At 36.7% G+C, this 23,752-nt stretch overlaps 3 protein-coding genes across 4 annotated transcripts; all 3 read right to left on the bottom strand.

The window, feature by feature from the left end:
- Positions 1–6,749: 6,749 nt before the first annotated feature.
- LOC131017616 (uncharacterized) lies at positions 6,750–8,687 on the bottom strand. 2 transcript variants are annotated; one of them, XR_009099684.1, is made up of 4 exons: positions 8,552–8,687; positions 8,035–8,155; positions 7,190–7,373; positions 6,750–7,108 (listed from the first exon to the last, which is right to left on the bottom strand). XR_009099684.1 is itself a non-coding variant. In XM_057946433.1 (2 exons), exons 1-2 carry the CDS (start codon positions 7,333–7,335, stop codon positions 6,904–6,906), a joined length of 351 nt encoding a protein of 116 aa, XP_057802416.1. In that variant the 5' UTR covers positions 7,336–7,511; the 3' UTR covers positions 6,750–6,903. The 2 variants fall into 2 exon arrangements, 1 of the variants encoding a protein (XP_057802416.1); XM_057946433.1 differs by lacking the exons at positions 8,035–8,155; positions 8,552–8,687 and having other exon boundaries at positions 7,190–7,511.
- Positions 8,688–10,265: 1,578 nt separating this feature from the next.
- On the bottom strand, positions 10,266–11,258 carry LOC131018354 (F-box/kelch-repeat protein At3g23880-like). The gene has a single exon (XM_057947083.1). It carries the CDS (start codon positions 11,256–11,258, stop codon positions 10,266–10,268), a length of 993 nt encoding a protein of 330 aa, XP_057803066.1.
- Positions 11,259–16,503: 5,245 nt separating this feature from the next.
- LOC131018353 (uncharacterized) lies at positions 16,504–20,625 on the bottom strand. The gene has a single exon (XM_057947082.1). The coding sequence runs from the start codon at positions 20,623–20,625 to the stop codon at positions 16,504–16,506; it is 4,122 nt and encodes a 1,373-aa protein (XP_057803065.1).
- Between the last annotated feature and the right edge of the window lie 3,127 nt (positions 20,626–23,752).

The raw sequence follows: 23,752 nt of genomic DNA, 5'->3' as shown, positions 1-23,752 counted from the left end.
CGGCTTCTGCTTGTTCAGCTTCTATCATAGCTTTGCGTCTCGCTATTCGTGCTTCTGCGCGCAGTCGTCTTTCTGTACGATCAATATCAGGATCAAACACCAATGCTCTTACAGCTCTACGAGTTCCACGCATACACCAGTAGTGGAAAATGGAGTTAGGAGAGAACAAAATTGCTGCGCGTCACTCCCCGGCAACGGCGCCAATTTTGACACACACCCGTCGTGCGGTGCGGACAAAATACTTGTGTATGCCCAGTACAGACAGTACACGCTCCTACGTCCCACAACAAGAACTTAGTCTTAGCGGTAAGTGTAGGGTCGAATCCCACAGGGAGTGAGGAACCACTTTGTTCTCCAACAACAAACTGAGGTGTCACAATTCTCAATCTGTATACTCTGCACAAGAAATAAACAAGATCAATAATAACAAAGGGGTGAGGTTATTTGGTTAGGTCATAACTGTTGTTAACATTCGCTTCGGTCATAGGCATACGGATGATCCGTCTATGATCCATATAAACCCAAGGCATGGCCCAAAGACATTGGGGCGTTTCAAAAGGTTATACTTCTCATATAGGATGGTTGATCTCATTGTGGTCACTTGGTTCGAAGGTCACACAATCCCCGGTCACAAGGCAGTGCTTCACTTCTCCGTAGATGGTAGTCATACCCGTTACTCACCAAGTATGACCCTCACCAACCTTCTCTTCCGAGGTCCCCAACTCCGCGCTTTGAGTGACACACGCCTCCTGGACACAACTATTTCCGGCTTTGTCAGCCGACCAGTCATAGACGTGCTACGGCGCCGAGATTGCTTTCCTCGTTTGATAACCATGGCTTTATGCCTCGTCACAGTTGATGGATAGTCTCTAGAGAAGCCCAAGACTGAGAAAGGACATTGTATCCCATCAATCCTTTCCCCACCTTCCGGATCTACAACACCTTTTGTTGACGCTGCTCAGCTACTCGGTCTTGGGCATACTGGTTGTTGTACCTTTGTATACCCTGGCCTTTGCTTGACACGGACAGCGTTTCACCGAACGAAGATCACCCGTTAGGCCCCTACTATCCATGGTTTCGAACAGATCCTTCCGGAACCACGAGATTCAACCGAAAGAACAAATGCCTCACGAATGTTTACATGTTAACAACAATTATTTCCACCCCTAAAACCTCACCTAAAGAATTACTCACACATAACAGAATTCATAAATGTAAAATAGATTGAACACATGATGAAACGAAAGGAAATGCTGGAAAAGATAAATAATACCTAGGCTTCAAGCCTTCGATCTTGTTCAAAAGCAAAATACAACGGAATAGGGAGAAGTAGTACTGAAACGTAAAATGTTTGAATGCCACACACGGTGAATTAAAGTAATAGCTAAGTAAAAACAAGAGTTTCAAGTGCCCAGAGTCTGTGCACGCGGCACACCATTAGTCTTTTATACTACCAAATGGTTGAGGTCCAACCCTAGCTGCGCTAGTCTCCAAATCTTCGCCGGGATCTTCTTTCCTTAATTAGCTCAATCTTTGATTGATCCGATTGAAGATGGCTTCCAGCTGCAAGCTCAGTCAACCTTTCCCATTCTTCCGATCCTTCTAGTTCTTTCTTTCATCTTCCACGTCCTTCTTCGAGATCTCCGAGATTGACTTTACTTTTGTGGCTCTAGCTGTCTGCTTCATGTGGTAACGATCAGATGGATTGCTCTCTTCGGTGTGGTGCATACCAGGTGGGTTGCTCCAGGTTCCCATGCCCCAAGTTAAATTGGAGAGGTACTTGTTGGCCGAAGCTCCATGCTGGTAAACATGACTTAGCAATTTGGGCTCGGTAATGCCCATTCTGATCGCATTTCCTCCGTTTTCGCTCTACTGACCTTCCTTCCTTCACAACTTTGTTTTTCCCCCGGACAGACCTGTACCGACACAAATAAAGAGAAAAATAGGGCCAAATGGCCCAAAAGTCGAAGACGCATCAGCACTGCCTCGAGCTGGTGAAGTTGTTGTGATTGTTAAAGTGGTGGTGTGCAGATTGCTATGCTTGAGTTGATGAAGCAAGGTGGAGATTTGTGAAGATATGCTTCTGTCCAACTCATCACACGTGCATGCATGGGAGTGCTCATCTACGGTCAAGCTTACTAGTCTTCTCTTGATTAGTTTATGCGTTTAATCTGAGCCGTTAGATGTGTGTTTGTTGTGATTAGGGGTAGATAGATGTATTTGCTGTTATCTACCAGATTTCAGTTAGAAGCTTTCTCATTCCAAGATAAGAGTTTGAGAGGGGGTGAGATACTTTTGCGTGAGTTAAGCGTAGCTGAGAGGTGTGGAGCTCGAAGCTCACTGTTGTATCATCTTTCTACTTTCTTCATCAATAATACATAGCTCTTGATCTGCCATGGACGTAGGTGTTATCACCGAACCACGTAAACACCGTGTTATTCTTCTTGATTGTTTTTCTTGTTTCTTCAATTGTTGTGAGAGAGAGAAGTGTGCGATTTCCGGCGACAATCTTACAGATTCCTAATTAATTCTCCAACATCAACAAATGTATTCAAACCTCGATATAAAACATCCATCTGTCGATTTTGAGCACAAATTTTCTTAATAATCTCCTGCAGTTTCTCATCTTTACCTTCTCCTATTTTTTGTTCTTGAAGCAAATAGGGGTGGTAATCGGTTCGGTTCGGTTCGGTTATAACCGAACCGATTTTCCGGTTAACCGGAACCGATTAACCTTAAAATTGCTAACCGAAAACTGAACCGATTTTGGGTCCGATTAACCGATTAATCGGTCCGGTTAACCGGGCCGGTTAATCGGTTAACCGAATTAACCGATTTAAACTGGGCATTGGGCATAATTACTGAAAGGGATCGAGTTCATGCATTTCTTGTGTTTCCACCCTCGATCATACATTATAACTATTTCCTTTTCCATCATATACCAAATCACCAGTAGTGTGTTTGCTTTTCCATACATTCTAACTGTTTCCTTTTAGTGTAATATTTAAAAGAATGATACTGATTAAGATACAAATAAGGCTTCAATAAAATTTAAACCTTATATTCATATTTCAATGGTGCTTCTGTTCGATCATTAATTAATATCCAATTATATCTTATGAATCTCACTTATTAATATTCATCGATATATCATTAATATTCATATTTCATCCGATTGCTTCAGAAAAGTTGAAAACCCATCCCTACAATAATTATTAATAAAATAGTATAGTATTTAATTAATATGGGTTTATGGCTAAACCGGTTAATTCGGTTTTAACCGGTCGGTTACCGGTTAAACCGAATAACCGATTTTTCTAAAATCTAATAACCGATAACCGCACCGAACCGGTCAAAACCGGTTATCGATTAACCGATTAATCGGTATTTCGGTTCGGTTACGGTTATAACCGAATAACCGAAACCGTTTTACCACCCCTAGAAGCAAAGCAGAAGTAAACCTCGAATCCCCTCTTGGAGGATGTTTTGTGAGGCAATTTTGATTTGCAGAATAAGTTTCTGCTCAATTTGTGGTTAGATGAGTAATATGTTTGGTGAATTTTCTTTACATCTTCTTCTTTGCCATTTTTTTTTCATTAAATATGGAAGTATAATTTTCTTGATCATGTAGCTCAAGTTCAACTCGAACCTTATGAAGCTCGAATTCAATGGAGTTTTAATTACTACCTAATCTAGGAAAGAGACAGATACTTAATTACTATCAGATTGGATTAATATTTCTTGAGCGAAAAAATTCAAAGGATTTATTATCAATCAATACTTTGACAAGACAAATTGCATGGTTGATCGAGATTCAAATTATAAAAATAATAAAAACGCCGTAATCACCTTGAAAGAAATCTAAATTATAATCGTCAATCGTAATTTTTTATTTTTTATCGAGTTTCGAGTGAATTCAGAAAAAATGGAAATGACGTCTTATAAAGGGAAACAAAACCATAATTCGCATAAAACTTTTACTTATTTAAAAATAGGGTTAATAGCCAGAAAATACACGAACTTTCATCGAAATTGCATATTGCACACGACCTTCAAAAATAGCCAGAAAATACATCACCTTTTAATTTAGTCGCAAATTGCACCCAAGAACGAAGAAATGGTGGTGTAATTTGCGACTAAATTAAAAGGTGATGTATTTTCTGGCTATTTTTGAAGGTCGTGTGCAATATGCAATTCCGATGAAAGTTCGTGTATTTTCTGGCTATTAACCCAAAATAAGGCAGATTGTTGGGGGATATATTATTTATTATAAATTTAATTTAGAACTATAAAGATATAATAATATATTTATAAATATTTTAATGAGGCAAAATTGGATATACCCATATTGAAAGAGAAAACATAAAATGTACCCACCTTTTTTTAAACAATAAAATGTACCCATTTGAGACCATTCTACCCTTTCTATTAAAATCATAAAAATAAAAAATGTAAAAAAGGTGCTCCATTTTCATTTTTCACCAATTAGGGATTTCATTTTCACCCTCTCCCTCCCGTCACCCTCCCCGCCGCATCACCCTTCCGCCGCCGTGACTCCCTCACCGTCGCCGCCGCCGTCTCTCTGTCGTCGTCGTCGCGCAGTGTTGGTCACCGCCGTCATTGTCGTCGTCTTCGCGCAGTGCTGCTCGCCGCCGCCGTCTCTCTGTCTTCGTCTTCGCGCGGTGCTCGGTCACTTCGTCACCCTCCCGCCGTCACCACAAATCTCCGGTTCAAGCTACCAAATGTCGTCAGATGAACATTTTAGAGAACAACGATTCAGACAACGATCCCGACAATCCAATTCAAGAGGTATGTTTGCTTCAAAATTTCAGATTTTGTGTGCTTGTTATTCCCGATTTTGGGGAACCACGTTTCCAAATTTCAGATTTTGAATGCTCGATTTCTGGTTTATGTGGATGATTGCTCGATTTATGTTTTATGTGGATGATTACTCGATTTCTTATGTCTATTTTTGTGTCGATTTTCTGAAAATTTTCCCATTACCTAGTGTTTGAAATTGCTCGGAATGCTCGACATGCTCGATGCGAAACAAGCGAGCATTTGTGTTTAAATTTTGTGTAGTTGAATGCTCAGATTTTTTGATCTCTGATTTTGTGTTTATTGATTCATGCTGTGAATGAAATTATTTCTGATGTCTATTTTGGTGCCGTTTTTTCTGAAATTTTTCCTATTACCGTAGTGTTTGAAATTGCTCGGAATGCTCGACATGCTCGATGCGGAACAAGCGAGCATTTGTATATTTTGCACTAATGTTCGACTACTATTTTTCGAGCATGTCGAGCAATGCGAGCATTTGTACATTTTGCACTAATGCTCGATTACTCTGTTTCAAGCATGTCGAGCAATGCGAGCATTTCTACATTTTGCACTAATGCTCGACTACTCTGTTTCGAGCATGTCGAGCAATGCCGAGCAATGTTGAGCAATGCGAGCATTTCTACATTTTGCATGTGAACACTTGTCTTGATTCCAATTGATTTTTGTATGGCAACACTTGTCTTCATTCTAATTTATTTTTGTTGTTGTGGACAGAGATGATGGAAGTGGAAGAGACCTCTAATGAGAGGTGTTTCTTGTACAATAGTGACATACACGAAGGATTCAACCATTATGAATGGTATCCGTAGAGTTCTATCAGATATTGGGGGAGAAGTCGTAAGCAATTTGAGAAAAGCTGCTTTGGAAGATTTTTAAAGCTACCAGATTCAATTAACAAATGCAATCAAGCCATTCATCACGTCATATCACACCAAATAATATTTGGTGAGGAAGCAGATAAAACGGCGCTGTGGTTTAGGATAAACAACCAAAATTTGAGGTTCAGTCGTTTTGAGTATGCTTTAGTGACGGGACTCCAATTTGGAGAAAATGCTTTTAATCCCTAATGTTGAGCATGAAATACATGAACACTACTCATTATATCATAGGGAGTTAGATGGAAGGCTAACTACTCCTACAGAGTTACTTAAGAATTTCTTAGAAGGTGGTTTGGGTGATTATGCTGAAGATTATGTGAAAGCAGCGAAGATATTGTTTTTGTAATGAATTTATGACTTATGAAATGTTTTTGTCGACTTTGACTCTTTTTCTCAAGGTTTATTAGACTATGAACCTTTTGGTAATGAAATCTGCTTATGTCGACGTTCATCAAACTTTGAAATTGATTTCTGAATTTTTTTATGAAAATCTTAGATCTTTGGTGTTTAATATTGTCTGTGTGCTCGGTAGCTCAACATCTTCACTAATGCTCGAATGATTTATGTCGAGCACTACTGCAATTTGCACTAACGCTCGCTTGCTCGACATATGTGCAAATGTCGAGCATGTCGAGCGTTGGTTCTAATTGTATTAATGCTTGATTTTGATACATGTCGAGTCTTAGTTGAAAATACAATAATGCTCGAAAACTCAACTAATGTCGAGCATGTCGAGCATCAGCTCTAATTGTACTGATACTCGACTCATGTACTGCGAGCATTACAATCTAATGTCGAGCACTCTGGAACAGCAACTATTAAAACATCAACAACAAGTCACATATCATTAGAGCAATCTAGAACAAAATGTCTTAAAAAAAACTTACATCCACAGTCTTAAAAATAACACAAACAAGACCATATCCAAACTAGAGTAGTCTTAAAAATAGCATACATCCAAAGTCTTAGACAAATTGACATAAATCATTCAAGACGTCACAGATTTTTTACATCTTCGACGATTATGCCCAACTTCACCACATATGCCACAACATTTGCGCCTACGAGACCCAACAACTTCTGACTCATTACTAGCAATGTGTTCATCTTGTGATATTGGAATGGCCTCTTTGCATTTGGAACGGTAATGACCGCTTTGGTTGCATCTCGAACAAGCTCTAGATAATCACCTACAAGATTCGATTCTACTTGTCCGCGGATGTCCTGCCTGTGTAGGCTGAGGTGGTGTCAACACTTGTCTTGATTTCACTTCTACAGGCACAGACCACTCATCTGGATGCAAGATTGGCATCACCTCACCCGAATATATCTCACGCAATGTCTCTGTTGTGTAGTAGCTCGACACAGAAAATAAACTATGTTTTGATTTACTGCATTAAATGTTGGAAACATTAATACCAAATATACAAATAACAAGTGGTAGACAAATAGAAATATAAATGTAGAAGTACCTTATTGCCGCGGCAGCATGAGCGCAAGAAATCAAATCAAGATCAAATTCCCGACACAAGCAAATCTTAGCATTCAGATCAACCACATACGTCTTTGTTCCACATGAAACCTTATATTTCATTGATGTAATTGGTTGCACATCCATGGTCCGTTCATCTTCAATGGAATTCTCTAACTTTTTTGCTGCATATTCAGTTAAAATATGAGTTCTCACCGAAGCTTTATTACGTCGCTCAACAAACCACTGTGCAATCAATGTCCGTACACATTCCAAAAGAGTGCATACTGGCAATCTATGAGCCCATCTAAGACGACCATTCAAGCATTCTGCACAATTAGAAGTAAGAAACTCATACCGCCGTACTGGACATTTACTACGGGACCATCGTATTGGATCAACATCCATTAATTTCTTAAATGCATTTTGCTCAGAAGTCATTGCAATTTTTGACATTTGCTTATCAAAGTTCTGACTTCGGTAACATTTGGATGCTTTTTGATACATAACAACCACATTTTCAGTTTGAACGTCATGTCTAGGCACTATAAGTTGATCCATGTTTCTTTGAGGATTTTGTAGCGTTTCAAACATTGGTTGTTTCATATTCACATTTGTGACTTGAGAGTTCAACATATTCACAAAACTAGAAGAAGAAACATTTATCTTTTGAAGAACTGATACAAAGATCTTCAGCACTTGAAATGAATCAATTACTAATTTTAAATCATCATCATCTAGTATCTTGATTCTCAAAGTTTCATCTTCCGGAGTTTTCAAATATGAATATATCCAATACTCATAAATATTTGTATCTAAACTAACAATCCCTTGAACCCAACTTACTAATGTGTTGAATGTCATGCCCAATGATGGAAAACGGAGATATTCACGATGCCCCCCCTCCCTCATACTTGTCGTTATTCCATGAACCACCATTTGATACAACCATACATATTTGGCTCATCTGAAAATACGAACGAAACATAAGAAATATCAAAATGAGATTTGAATTAAAAAAATGAGGCATAACATCTACTGTTGCTCAATATGCTCGGCATGCTCAATTCGCGAACCTCGCTCGCAATGCTCGATAAGGCAAGCTTGTCGAGTAACAGTACTAAATGCTTAATGCTCGCCATGCTCGACTCCATATGGTCGAGCATGTCGAGTATTTGTTCATATCTCATGTCTGCTCGACATGCTTGACTTGTCGAGCATGCCGAGTGAAGTTCGCGAATCGAGCACTATAGAACAAAAACAGGAATATTCAAAATATATTAACTGAATTGAAAATTGTTCTTCATAAACCATAAAATAGTTTTGAATAACAGTAACTCATGTATAGAAGACCTCAATATACCTTTCAAACCACCAGATTATGATCGAATTGAAGAAACCCGCAATTGAAGAAGTTTTGGGGGTTTTGAAGATGAATATTTCAAAAGTGTTTGGTTTTGTGTTTGATGTTGAAGTTGCAGCTACCAATTTTCGTTTTACTCAGCCTTCAAATGTGAAAAACGAAAATTAAAAGAAAAAGAAAAATAATGGCATTAAATAAATGTGAAAAACATAAATAAAACCAAAAGAAAAATAAGGGCATGTTAGTCTTTTCAACACTCAATTGGGTACATTTTATATGTTTATTTTTGGGTGGGTACATTTTATGTTTCCTTTTTCAAATAGGGTAAAAAACACCATTAACCCTATTATTTTAATATATTTGGTCCATGATTTGTTCGGCCCAATATATCCGACCCGAATTTTACAATAAAGATGAGGCTAAATCAATATCTTAAAAAAAAGAACAAACCAAAAAAAAAAAAAAACTCGCTCTTACAGTAGGATACAAAACATCTTAGCCTCATCAAATTTCCTATTTATGCACGAGGTGGTCTTGGGTACACCCGAGTGTACCGTACAATCAGGTTATACCTTCACTTAAACTTTGACCCGCACTCTAATTTGAACTCATATCCTAACCCAACCCATATAAATAATACTATTTTGGGTACGGGTCAACCCGATTATACGGTACACCCAGATGTACGTACCCAAGATTTTGTGTTACTGCACAAACTAAAGGCACATTGCGATATACCATTTCAACTGATAACCTAAAACTGCACGAGCCATTAAAGAGGATCACTAGCGGCTCGACTCTTCCAGTTCCTGCACAGCTCGTTCATCACGGCTGAACAACACCGGTTTGCAGCTCTGAGACAGAAACTTTGGAAAGGGATTCAATTAATTGAATCCATTACTTGATGTTTGGTTTGAGTAATGAATTAACCATTACCCCTACTTGAGGGTAACTTAATCACCCAATTTGTTACTCCTCAAAATAGAGGAGAAACAAAAGAAAGGAATCCCTTACTAATGATTAATTTCCATTGTTAAACCAAACACAAAATAAAAGTAACGGTTATTGTTACCATTCCATTCCTTTATTTGATTACATTCCCTTTCCATTCCTCTACTTGAACCAAACGACTGAACGAGCACTTAGGCTGCATGAATCCCCGCCCTGCAGTGGAAACGCATCAGACAACGATGTGTGCTTTTTGAAAACAAACACAATATGACATATCACAGCCACATTCTGATACAAATCTCCATGTTAGCAAAATAAAAGTATAAAGTCTCTTATGCAAACGAGTATGTTGGCCAAAAAAACACAAGGAAACACACAATAATATTATAACTGCAATGATACTATATCACTGTCGATGCCAGTAACCTTGTATATCAAGACTATGACACAATATCAACACTTTGAACTATAAAAAATTCTATTCAATTTAGGCTTAGAAACAAGAGGGCAATGACTAGCTTCAACCAAAACGAGCAATTAATTCTCTCTCCAGCCTTGTTTAGAGCTGATAGCAATTGAATAAATAAGAGAAGAAAACGTAAGGATATATGCAGCTTCAGTTAAATAATAAAACCATATATTGAGCTTCTTTAGTACGGCAGAAAAAACATAAGTCACCACATGAGGAGGAAATCAGAATCATTATTGATTCTCTTATTAAAAAAGAAAAAAAGAAAACCTACAAACTCAAAAACCTATGATATTATAAATTCTCTTGAGGAATTGGTGAGACTAAACTCTCAGGATAGAAAAACGCTTCGCAACAACGTCTAATTTTCTTGCTTGGCTTAGAGATCTCTTCCACCCATGACTCCTTCACCCCATACTCCTTCATGATCCAAACTCTGCGTTTCCCTTTACCATAATCATCACACACCACACTAAGGCATCCCTCTATCACCCACAGCCACGGGCAAATCCCGTCGCCTTTTGGTAGTTTGCACGGCAGCTCCATCGTCTCAAACACCTCTCTCTTCAAGTCGAAGGATTCAATATATGTATGTCCGCCATTCACTGCGACCCAGTGAAGCCTCCCACGTGCAAACTTCCCTAATGAGCAATGCCAGTCGAGGCTCCCGTGCTCCACCGTCTTCCACGAATTTGTCTCTGAGCTGTAAACCTTACCCAATCTCTCGTCATCATCTTCATAAAACACACCAACAAACACCTTGTATGCGCCACTCTCTTCTTCCCAACCAAACCCTAATTTTGTAAATTGAAGATGATGAATAAGGTCTGTTTCAGGTAGTTCGATGGAGATTCTAGTGGCGGCGTTCAACACGAAGAAGCAAAACTCATCGGCGTTGACAACGCACACAAGCCCATTGCAACAACCCACAACGAGATCAGTCGTGATCATCAGACAATCGTCGGGTGGATTGTCGATAGGCGATAAATTTAACCCCTCTTCATCCAAGTAGGAGCGCATAGAGCACTGGATCATTCCATGTTCTCTAGAGTTGAAGATTACTTTCCATTGAGCGTAATTTTGGTTGTTTGTTGAATTCTTGAGGTGAGTTTTGATGAAACGTTTGCTGCCTATCATAGAGCGCCATGATTTCGAAACGCACCTGAATTTCAAGAGTGATTTCACCGGCAATCTTGGTAATATTTCTTCTTCGATGATTTCTTGATGGAGATGGAGAGATTGTACGGAGCTGTCAGTTTTCTTGTTCAGAAACTCAGTATTATCCATCTGCAAGAGCTAATAAGGTTTCGTTTACAATTTGATGGCAGTTTAATTATACATAGCTTCGTAGTTTTTATATGCGAAGAGACGATTGTTTTGATTGTGAGTTGTAGTTGGAATAGATTATTATTATTACAGAAGAGAGATTCATGGGTTCTAGATATCTTCTTACTTGTCTAACCCATATTAGATTTTCTTCAATTTAATTTCTTGTATTAATTTAAATTATTATCGATAAGGGTTGATCATACTCAATTGGGAATTATAAGGGTTAAAATTAAAAAACTTTATTGGGGTTGATTATTTCATCATTAAGTAATAATTATGTTTTTGTTCTAAACTTTAATTGATAAATGTTTCATAGGGTTAATTAAATTATAATTAATTAACTTTTATATCTCTAGTAAATCTGTAATTAAATTTGAGGGGGAGATACATGTGAATATCTATGTCTGTATATATAATATATGTAGATGTTGTAATCCGTATAGCTACAGAATGTATATATAAGGCCACAAATCTGTTATAGTTTTTTCAAGTCTATCCTTAACGCGTACTATAGATGAGATACTTTGTCTCTAACTCAATGCCCCATTTTTAGTATCAATAAAGATTTTCGGACACTGCAGTGTCCGGACACTGCATGAAAAACCGGTTTTTTAAGGTTTTTTTATTGAACCGATTTTTTACTAATTTATGATTTTACTAAAATATCCTTTCCTTAAATTTCTCAACTACTTTTAATCTTTTCCTAAATATATTTTATTTACATTTTTATTTTCTGTAAATTTCGTTTTTTTTTGTGCCAATTTTTTTTCGAAAAATATTTTTTATTTTTAAATTGTTTTTTTATTTTTTTTATCATTTTTTTATTTTTCTTTTAAAATATTATTTCCTTAAATTTCTCAACTACTTTTAATCTCTTCCTAAATATATTTTATTTACATTTTTATTTTCTGTAAATTTCGTTTTTTTTGTGCCATTTTTTTTTCGAAAAATATTTTTTATTTTTAAATTGTTTTTTTTATTTTTTTTTATCATTTTTTTTATTTTTCTTTTGAAATATTCTTTCCTTAAATTTCTCAACTACTTTTAATCTTTTCCTAAATATATTTTATTTACATTTTTATTTTCTGTAAATTTCGTTTTTTTTGTGCCATTTTTTTTTTGAAAAATATTTTTTATTTTTAAATTGTTTTTTTATTTTTTTTATCGTTTTTTTTAATTTTCTTTTAAAATATTCTTTCCTTAAATTTCTCAACTACTTTTAATCTTTTCCTAAATATATTTTATTTACATTTTTATTTTTATTATTATTTATTTTTCAAAATTATTTTTTTTATTTTTTTCCGAAATTAATATTTTAGTTGTTTTAAGAGTAAATTATTTTTTTTCCCAAAATTATGTTTTAAATATTTGTTTCCAAATATTTAGGGATTCTCTTAAAAATAATCATAGATTTGTTTCCAGATACTTTGCCACCTTACCCGGCGGTGGCAACCGCAATAGGTTGTCGTTGAAAATCAACTTATCTTCTATTGTCGCCATAAATAAATAAATATTAATGCTATATATAGGCTACAAATTAGAATATTAAAACGCAGATTTGAGGCAAAGAAAAAGGAAAAAAATAATATTGATTATGTTTTGTATAAGATTTTAAGTGATTGCACGCCATGTGTTTGTGAAAATGCCTGTTCGATTTTTTTTTAAAAAAAAACTAGCGATTTGTTGCCATAAAAAAAAATCACCCCCTCTAAGGGACAAGGGGGAATCGAACCTCTGACCTTTGTCTAATGTATATGATACTTTGCCACCTTGCCCGGCGATGGCAGCCGCAATAAGTCATGGTTGGAAATTAACTTACCTTCTAATGTCGTGTACTTATGTTTATTTTAGCTCATTTTAGCTTTTTCATACATTCAATTTAATTCTTATGTTGATTATAAAAATATTAGTTGTTAATATAATTTAACTATATTATTTATTAGTGTTTTAAGTGTGTAATTAATAAAGTATAAAATTGATAAAATAAGAGATAGAATGTAATAAAAGTGATAAAGTAGGAGAGAGAATGTAATAGTTATTACCCAGAAAGGAAACGTGTCAAGATTCGTGAGACAGCCCAAAAAGAAAAACGTGTCAAGATTCGTGGGACGGAGGGAGTATATGTTAAATGGTCTTGCAAGCGAAATCCAATCGTATAAATTTTTTTATTTTTTCCAAATTCAATAATTAATTTCAATACATTGCAAAATGCCATCGTATAATGAATTCTTTCTCATCCAAAAATATGTTAAATAGTGTCGCGGCCGAAATCCAATTGTATGAATCATTTCACTTTATTTCATTTATTTATATATTATATTCACAAATTTAACTTAAATTAATTAATAACTCATAATGTTATAACAAATAGTTATATCAACTTCGTTAAACTATAGTATAGCAGTTCATTGTCTTATTGGCATATCACGTTTAATTGTTTTCAATAAAGCATTGTATTTCCCTCAAGTATATGTTAAATAGTTTTATATGTTAATTTTATTTCCAAATTCACTAATTAATTTCAAATAATTTATTAACTTTATTTCATTGAATATAATTTTTTTGACTTCACAAAGTATATGGTACATAGTTTTTCAAACAAAATCCATTCGTTTGATGCATTTATTTTAATTTTCTTATCGTCACTCACACAGTAGTAGTTCATTTTCTTATTATTACATCACCTTTAATAAAGTATATGTTATTTATTTTTTCGATCTATTTCCCATCATATGATTCATTTTATTTTTAAAAATGTAACTAATTTAGTTTAATCAATTAGTTCAACTTTATTTCATCGAGTATAATTATTTCGACATCATTATTTAAACTATAGTAGTTCATTTCCTTATTATCAAATTGACATCAGTACTATATTATGATACATTTTCTTCAAGTATATGTTATATAGTTTCCCGAGCGATGTCTCACCGTATGATTCATTTTGTTTAAGTAAGATTTTTAATTACACAACATAATTCCATTGAGTAATATATTTATTCATTTAGAATATATTTTATGCAATTTTATGTTTTTTAGGCTAAAACATATTCAATTGTTTTGACAAAATATACATTACTTAAAATATAATATATTATAGGCAATTTTATTTTTGGCACAACTTCAATTGTTTATACAATATAAATATTCCTTCATTTATGTAATATTTAATTTTATAATTTTCATCATTTATATTGCCCACATACGTATTCCTTCATTTATAATATATTTAATATTATATATGTCTTCATTTAATTGGCCAACATATATATTCTTTCATTTTTAATAAAATTTCCTTCATTACATATATATCTTATACAATTCAATTTATTTCATTTTTTTTCAATTCACTAAATAATTCAACTTTATTTCATTGAATACACTTATTTCGACTTCATTAATCACACAATAGTGATTTATTTAGTTATTGTGATATCTATTACAATACTTTATTATAATATAATCAAATAAAGTATATGTTACATACTTTTCCGATCAAAATCCCATCGTATGATTAATTGTTTTATATTTTATTTTTATCAACTTCACTAATTTATTTGAATTAATAAATTCAAATTGATGAACGTTAAGTATAATTATTTCTTATAATTATATCGCGTTTAATACTAAAATATAATACATTGTCTTCATATGTATGTCATATAGTTATTGACTTCACTAATTTCATTCAATCAATTAGTTCAACATTATTTCATTTAGTATAATTATTTCGACATCATTATTTACACTATAGTAGTTCATTATCTTATTATCAAATCGACATCAATACTATATTACAATGCAGTATCTTCAATGATATGTTATATACTTTTCCGACCAATATACCAACGTATTCACTATTTGTTTTTTTCAAGTTCATTAATTTATTTCAATTAATTAAGTAAACTTTATTCGTATTATTCCAATTATTATAATATATTTAATCTAAGTATATATTATTTAATTTTTCAATCGATGCCCCATAGTATGATTCATTTTATGTTTATTTCTAAAGCATAACTAATGCGTTTGTCACTACCGGACAAGGTGGCAAAGTATTACTCACATATTATTGAGGTCTCAGGTTAAAATCCCGCAAACACACATTTTTCTTTTTATTTCGGTTTTTTGTTTAAAAAATCTTCTTCCAAATGTTCTTTTTTTTATTATATTTCGTTTTTTTAAAAAATAATCTTCCATATGTTTTTTTTTTAATTCAAAAACAATATATAAATGAAAACAAATATAGGATTATTTTGAAGGGAGTCTTTAAAATTAGTAATAATAAAAAAAATTAACATAAATTTCGCAACTTTTGCTTTTATTTCGGTTTTTTAAAAAAAAAAAAAAACTTCTTCCAATTTTATTTTTTTGTTATTGTATTTTTTTTTTTTTAAATAATCTTCAATATGTTATTTTTTAAAAAATATTCGAATAAAATATATAAATGAAAACAAATCTAGAATTATTTTGAAAGGAATCTCTAAATTAGTAAAAATAAAAAAATTAACATAACATTCGCAAAATAAATTATATGTGGAAATAAATCTAGGATTATTTTAGGAGAATATCTAAATTACTGGATTCAAATGTATGATTAATCTTTGGAGAATGAAAATCCCTAAATTAGTGGAATCAAATCTAGGATTATTTTAGTATAATCTCTAAATATGTGGAAACAAATTAATAAAACATTATTTTGGAAAAAAAAAAAACAAATTACTCTTAACACAACTAAAATATTAATTTAAAAAAAAATTCGAAAAAAAATATAATTTCGAAAAATAAATATTAATAATAATAAAAATATCTGGAAACAAATCTATGATTTTTTTTTAAATAAAATTTTTATTAAAGAGGAAAAGTGAAAAAAACGGCAGAACCAAAACCCTTGAGAGCACAGGGGGAGCAAACTAAGGGCCGAGCCTCATTAAAACCTCAGGAAGAGTAAAAAGAGTACTCGTTAAAGAAAAGGTGCCTGAGAAGCTGAGTTGGAAATTTTCAGAAGGTTCGGCCGAACCATCGCCCCTAAAAATTCCGGCTCCCAAAAGCACAGAAGAGGAACAAAACAACATAACAACAGCAAAGAAAAGGCAAAGACGGAAACATGAAGACGTCGTCGCCGTGACCCCTCGAAACCGCAACCGAGAGCCAAGATGAAACCGCTTCACCCAAGCGCAAGCCAAATCACAATCACAAATCATCAATAACGTAAACGAACGTGGCTGTGAGAAGCCATGTCAAGACCAACCGCCGTCTTGATAGCCTCAATCGCATGGAGCCACCAACCATTTGGCACCACCTCGCTTGCCATAATATCCGCCGGCTTATTACCCTCCCTGTAAATATGAGTAACCTGCAAATTGAAATCTCTAAGCAAACCTAAGGTCTTCTTCCAAGCCGCGACGAAGCGCCACGGCACCAAATAATCCCGACTTCCAAAAAGATTCACAATATAAGTAGAATCTGATTCCACCCACAAAAACCGCCAGTTCCTCTCATGCGCAATTTGAATCGCGAGAATGACCGCAAGAAGCTCCGCTTCAAAGGCAAACCCTTTTCCGCCATCTTGATGAAAACACCCACGGACACAACCGTGATTATCCCGAAATACCCCGCCCGCAGCGATCTTCCCCGGAGCTCCTAAAGCGGAGCCATCAGTGTTGACCTTAATCCACTGTAGAATCGGGGGCCACCAATGCACATTCACAAAAATAGGAGGCGGCGAAGCTCTAGTCGCCACCCCAATCCTCCTAATAATCAAATAATCCGACCAACTGTTATTCATACAACCCAACTTGCTGAAGTTAGCTTCAACTTCTTTAAAAGCAACCCTAATGTGTTGAAGCAACCGCTGACTGCTATAAACCTTCCCTTTGAACACACACTCGTTTCTTTGATGCCAAATAGCCCAAAGAAGATAAATAATACCAGCCTTCCAGTACGTCAGAACTTGAGAGCTAGGCTTATGATTCCACGCTGCAACTAAGAAACCATGGATATCAACATGCTCACCATTAAAATTAAACCAGTTCAAGAACTCCTCCCAAACATGTCTAAGCTCGCTGCATTGCCAGAAAAGATGATCGATAGACTCCCCACTCCTATAGCAAAAACAGCAAAAATTAGGCAAAATCAATCCTTGCTTAATGAGGTAATCGAAAGTAGGTAATCGGTTATGAATCAGCCTCCAACAAAGCAACGAACGTCGAACCGGGATGAAATTTTCCCAAATCCAAGCACCCCACTTAACAATAGGAAACCCATGACAGCGTTTTGAGAAAGCTGCGGCAGCAGAGACCGTACCATGCACAGAACTTTTCCAAAACCTATCATCCGAACCCTCCCCGACAGGAAGAAGCAGGATATCACAAATGATTTCCGGGAAGACATTTAAAAAGTTTTGAGTGAAATGCCAGACCCCCTCATAATAATAATCCGCCACTGAGCAAGTCAGTGTCTCCAAAAGGAAATCCGGGACACCACAGCGCTTCACAAGAGAGTAACCAAGCCAATCATCTTTCCAAAAATTGATCGAAGTTCCTGCACCCACATAACAATAAGCCTCATCAAGTAACTCAGGGATTTCCGGCCTCAAGCCCAACCAGATCGAAGACGCCGCCGCCTTGGTAGGACGACAAAGCGGCGTCAAATATCTACTGCGCATAATCTGATGACTGAAACAATGCCCACCAATAATGTTCCACGCCATCTTCATCAAGTAGCTCTTGTTCATAATATCAAATGAACGAATTCCAAGACCACCCTCCTCCTTAATAGCACACACCCTCGCCCAACTAACCGGGCAGCTGGGTCTCTTGGAAACATCGCCAGTCCAGATAAAATTCCGACACTTAAAATCCAGGTCCTTAATGAGACTTCTCGGCCAGCGATACACCATCATAGAATGCGTAATAGAACTCTGAATCACAGACTTCACCAAACAAATTCTACCAGCCATAGAAAGCTGCATGCCCTTCCATCTGGCAAACTTGAGAATAATCCGATCATGAATTGCACGCAAGAAAGAGGCTTTGACCCTCCCAGAGAAAATAGGCACGCCCAGATAATTGAATGGCAGAGAACCCTTCCTGAAATTTAAAATATTAATGATATGACGTCTCAACCTGTTAGGAGTCTTGTCCCCAAAATAAACGTGAGATTTCTCCATAGAACAGATCTGACCCGAGATAGAGCCATAAAACTCCAAAATATGAGTGATCTTACGAGCATTCGCAGTCGTTGCACGACCAAACACCAAAATATCATCTGCATAAAGGAGATGAGTAGGGAAAGCAGTACCTCTGGTCAAATTCATTGGAACAAGATTACCAGAATCAACACAATTCTGGAAGAGGACACTGAGCACATCTTCAGCAATTCCAAATAAAATTGGGGACAAAGGATCCCCCTGCCTGACGCCTCTAGAACACTGAAAATAACCACAAAGATTGCTGTTATAAAGAATTGAAAGTCTTGCAGAACGAAGAATAATAGCAATCCATCTGATGAAAGTTTCAGAGTAGCCTCCAGCTCGCAAAACCTTAAGAAGAAAATCCCAACGTAAGGTATCAAAAGCCTTTCTGATATCAATCTTACAAGCCATGTTAACCCCCCCATGAGAACGCTTGAGGCAATTCACTCCCTCAGAACCAAGCATAATGCAGTCATGAATGGAACGACCGCGAACAAAACCATACTGATGCTTGGAAACCATCTCCGCCGCCACACCGCTCAGTCTCGTTGCCAAAACTTTTGAAATGATTTTGAAAAGGAAGTTCGAAAGCACAATAGGCCTCAGATCAGCAACAGAATTCACCGTCTCTTTCTTCGGAATGAGAATCAAAGTATTGGAGTTGCAACCCGTTGGAAGATAGGAAGCCACAAAGAAATTCCTAACAGCCTCCCAGATATCCTGCTTAATGATACTCCAGCAAGCATGATAGAACCTACCACAGAAGCCATCCGGACCCGCAGCACTGTGTGGATCCATGTCAAAAACCGCAGCGGTAATCTCCTCCTGATCAGGAATCCTAGACAGTAAGGCATTCTGAGCGGAGGAAACCTTGTGATCAATTACAGCCTCAATCTGCACAATATCCACCTCAGCTGTCTGATCTTCAGCAAAGAGACTAGTAAAAAACTGGACAATATGACCACCAATCTCCTCCTGATCATAAACCATCTGATTATTAATCTCAAGATGGGCAATCATATAAGATCTCTTCTTGTAACGAAGCAGGGAGTGAAAAAACGAGTTATTCCGATCTCCATCATGCAGCCACTTGACTCTACATTTTTGACGAAGCAGACTACTCTTTCTGGATAAAGACACATTAATTTTCGCCTGAGCTAAAACCTCTGCGTCAAAAAGCGCATCCGTATACCCTTCCTGTGAAATCTGAGCCTGAATCTCCAATAACTCCTGCTGCGCAGTAGCGATCGAAATATCAACATTCCCAAAGACAGTTCTATTCCAATTTTGCAGCTCCTTTCGCAGCCGTTTAAGTTTAAACATAACCCTATAAATCGGACATCGCGTGTCCACCGGGTCCCGCCAAGAATTCTCAACGAAACTCTCAAAATCCGGATGACTAGTCCACATATGTAAGAACTTGAAGAAACGACGACTAGTCTGCTGAGCTTGGCAACAAATAAGCACCAATGGTGCATGATCAGACGTCACACGGGGAAGAGCATGTGACGTTATAGACTGCCAGCTATCTGAGAAAGAAGTCGAAACAATGGCCCTGTCAAGAACTGACTCAACATGAGAAGGCATAAACCTCCGGCCCGACCAAGTAAATCGAAGAACAGAAGTCTGTGGCTCAACAAACCCAGTAGCAGCAATAAAATCGTTGAACTCTCTGCAAGCAGCGGCATTTGGGAGACGGGTGCTAATCCGTTCATGAGCTCCCTTAACAGCATTGAAATCACCAATGAAAACCGTCTGACCATCAAAATAATTCAGCAAATCCAGCCACAGAGTGCGCCGTTCAATATGAGAGTTTGAGCCGTGAACCACAGCAACCCTAAAGTTATGATGAAGCCAAACACAACTCAATAAAACAACCTGATCAGTAGATAACTCAATTCTGACAGAAACAACAGGATGAACGAACACCCAAATATTCGAACACATATCAACTCTGGAGTTCTGATGACAAGGAACCACATTCAAAGAACGCCAAAAAGAAGCAGGACAATTATGAAAAGCCATTTTAGGTTCCAGAATACCGACCACCAACGGCGAAAAAGAGGCACAATGCTCTTTCAGAAGAAGTTTTGTTTCATCAGTGAGCCCACGGACGTTCCAAACAAGCATGTTCATAAAAACTAATGATTGTTAGTGGATTAGGACTCCCCCCTCTCCACTTGAGCTGCCCAACTCTTAGCCGTAAAGTCAGCAACGTCACTCATAACTTTGCCGCTCTTCGATGTCCGCTGTTCAATCACATAATCCATTGGGTTATGCCCCAACTCTTTCGCCTCTTGCATACGTTTGTTAATCAAATCCTCAGATTGTTGATTACTTTCCACCTCTTCTGTTCCACGCAGCCTAGATTTAATTGTTCCTGCCGGCGGGTCCTTCTTCCCGGTTTGAATACCATGTCTCTTAGGCGGCCTACCACGCGGCCGTTTAATAGCGGAATCTCTGTTTGACTGAAGAACCTCCTTAAGACGCTGAGCTTTAATAGCTGCCTCCAACTGCACTGTTTTTTTAGCCAAATCCAACCTGATCTCATCAACAGTAGGCTTTGTTGGACTAACCTCAGAATCCACCCTAGACTCGGAACCCTCGAAATCATGGACATCATTCTCCAAATTTTCAGCAAAGATTTCCTCATCCACTTCCTCACAACTGCTAGAACCCGTCTCCACGGTTTTCGAAAAAACTGCATTCAATAAATCCGGACCTAAGAGATCCAAAGCCTCTTTCCCCGAGCGCTTATCCCGAGCAGTGAAACTATCCTCGTGAATCGAAGAACGGGAGTTATGCAACCCCACCTCCGCGTCATCACTATGCCTCTCCGACATTGTACTATCATCAGCTAAAAAATCCCCCTGAATCACCCGATCCTCCTCAGTCAAAGGACCAAAGGGATTAACATCAGTTGCCACCTTGTCAAAAGACTCTCCCTGCAGATTTTGTAGTCCTTTCGAAGTTCTTCCAGTAGGCTGCCAACTTTTCCCACGAGCCCTTGCTTTAGACCCTGCTTGCTTCTCAGTGGCATCATTTTTCGACTGATTGGCATGATCTTTGGCTTTGCTTTTGATACATTTGTCCCGGCTATGCCCCGTAATTCTGCATGAAGAACAATAAAGTGGTAACTGTTCATAGTAAAATTCAACAAAAATAGAATTATTGTCACACCCGATGGTCATAGAATCTTGAAGAGGAAGAGCCAAATCAACTTCAACGAGAATTCTTGCAAAATGTCCGACTTCTTTATACACAGACGGACCATCAAACCGAATCGGAAGACCGATAGCTCTGCCTATAGCCGAGAAAACCTCAGGATGCCATAACTCAATCGGCAGATAGTATAGCCGCACCCAAACTTGACATAGCGATGAAATCTCTTTGTAGGGATCAAAGAAACGTGTCCATTCCCGGAGTCGAAAAGCGCCCTGCGACAAATCCCAACCATTGCGCTGCTTAGCTATTGCCTTATCCTCTGCAGAACTGAAGTTAATAATATAGAAACCCTTGGCCATAGGTGTTAGCGTCCAGCAACCTTTAATGCTCCAATGATGTTGTAGTTCTTCCTTAAGACCGAAAGTAGTTCTCGGTTTGTCCCCTTTTTGAAGCAACAGTCGCCCAATGAGAGCATGATCAAAAGTTTCCACTTGTTTCTTGTAGAATTCAGCAGGGATATCCAAGTTGTATTTACTGCCAATCTTCTCCGAATTCAGAGCCGCAAACTTGTTGGCCAAGATATCAGGCTTGCGGGCTGAACGAGGACGGACCATAGCAGCGTACGACGCCTTGATTTTGCCTTCCGAAGCCGCTACCTCGGGGAGTCCCGTAGGCAGCTGCTCAGCTGCGAGAACTTGTTGGTCAGTAGCAGAATTTCCCGCATTGAGAAGAGCACGTGCAGTAGGTAAAGAATTAACATCAACGTGATTTTGATTCTCAGCGGTAGAAATTAAAAACTGTGTTTCTGCAGCCTCCTGCTGCTTAGTGTTCGTTGGAGGAGACCTAAAGTTATTTGAAATAGGAGGGAGATTGAGTGCCGACCGGTCGGCAGAACCTGCCATCGCCGGCACTAATTGGCGATCTCAACTTCCAGAGCAGCAGCAACAGCGGCGAAGTCCAACGATCCAGACTGTGGCAGCTGTAAACTCGTCGGATTCGTCGGAACGGAGCTGGAGTCCTACGATCCAGATCTTTGGATCCACGCAGACGCCGATCTAGCGCAGCAAGCAGCCCTCCCCACCGTCGGAGCGAGGCAGCGGCCGGCGAGATCCAGTGACGTCGGAGCGAAGACAGCAACGACGGCGTCAAGCAGTGGCTTCCTTGAGGCGGCGTCCGGTGAGTGTTTGAGACTTGAGAGTGAATATTCGACGGGTGAAGAAGCCGCGGACCGGAGGCTGGAGGTGGTGCCGGGTCGGTGGCGACCGGCGGCAGGTGCAGAGGGGAACGGCGCACCCGGAAACAAATCTATGATTATTTTTAAGAGAATCCCTAAATATTTGGAAACAAATATTTAAAACATAATTTTGGAAAAAAAAAATAATTTACTCTTAAAACAACTAAAATATTAATTTCGGAAAAAAATAAATTAAAAAAAAATAATTTCGAAAAATAAATAAAAATAAAAATAAAAATAAAAATGTAAATAAAATATATTTAGGAAAAGATTAAAAGTAGTTGAGAAATTTAAGGAAAGAATATTTTAAAAGTAAAATAAAAAAAAACGATAAAAAAATAAAAAAAAATTAAAAATAAAAAATATTTTTTGAAAAAAATGGCACAAAAAAACGAAATTTACAGAAAATAAAAATGTAAATAAAATATATTTAGGAAAAGATTAAAAGTAGTTCAGAAATTTAAGGAAAGAATATTTTAAAAGAAAAAATAAAAAAACGATAAAAAAAATAAAAAAACAATTTAAAAATAAAAAATATTTTTCGAAAAAAAACTGGCACAAAAAAAAAACGAAATTTACAGAAAATAAAAATGTAAATAAAATATATTTAGGAAAAGATTAAAAGTAGTTGAAAAATTTAAGGAAAGAATATTTTAAAAGAAAAAATAAAAAAAAACGATAAAAAAAATAAAAAAACAATTTAAAAATAAAAAATATTTTTCGAAAAAAAACTGGCACAAAAAAAAAACGAAATTTACAGAAAATAAAAATGTAAATAAAATATATTTAGGAAAAGATTAAAAGTAGTTGAAAAATTTAAGGAAAGAATATTTTAGTAAAACCATAAATTAACAAAAA

Source organism: Salvia miltiorrhiza, chromosome 3 (assembly GCF_028751815.1).
Source record: "Salvia miltiorrhiza cultivar Shanhuang (shh) chromosome 3, IMPLAD_Smil_shh, whole genome shotgun sequence".
In the NCBI taxonomy this organism is placed as follows: Eukaryota; Viridiplantae; Streptophyta; class Magnoliopsida; order Lamiales; family Lamiaceae; genus Salvia; species Salvia miltiorrhiza.
This window is presented reverse-complemented; position numbering and strand designations above follow the sequence as displayed.

Bases quoted from the DNA above. Each gene is read 5' to 3' on its own strand.
- LOC131018354 (XM_057947083.1), bottom strand. From the start codon at position 11,258: ATGGATAATACTGAGTTTCTGAACAAGAAAACTGACAGCTCCGTACAA.
- LOC131017616 (XM_057946433.1), bottom strand. From the start codon at position 7,335: ATGGATGTGCAACCAATTACATCAATGAAATATAAGGTTTCATGTGGA. The intron at 7,109-7,189 runs GTACTTCTACAT...CATTTAATGCAG, and splicing joins CATGCTGCCGCGGCAATAAG to TAAATCAAAACATAGTTTAT.
- LOC131018353 (XM_057947082.1), bottom strand. From the start codon at position 20,625: ATGCTTGTTTGGAACGTCCGTGGGCTCACTGATGAAACAAAACTTCTT.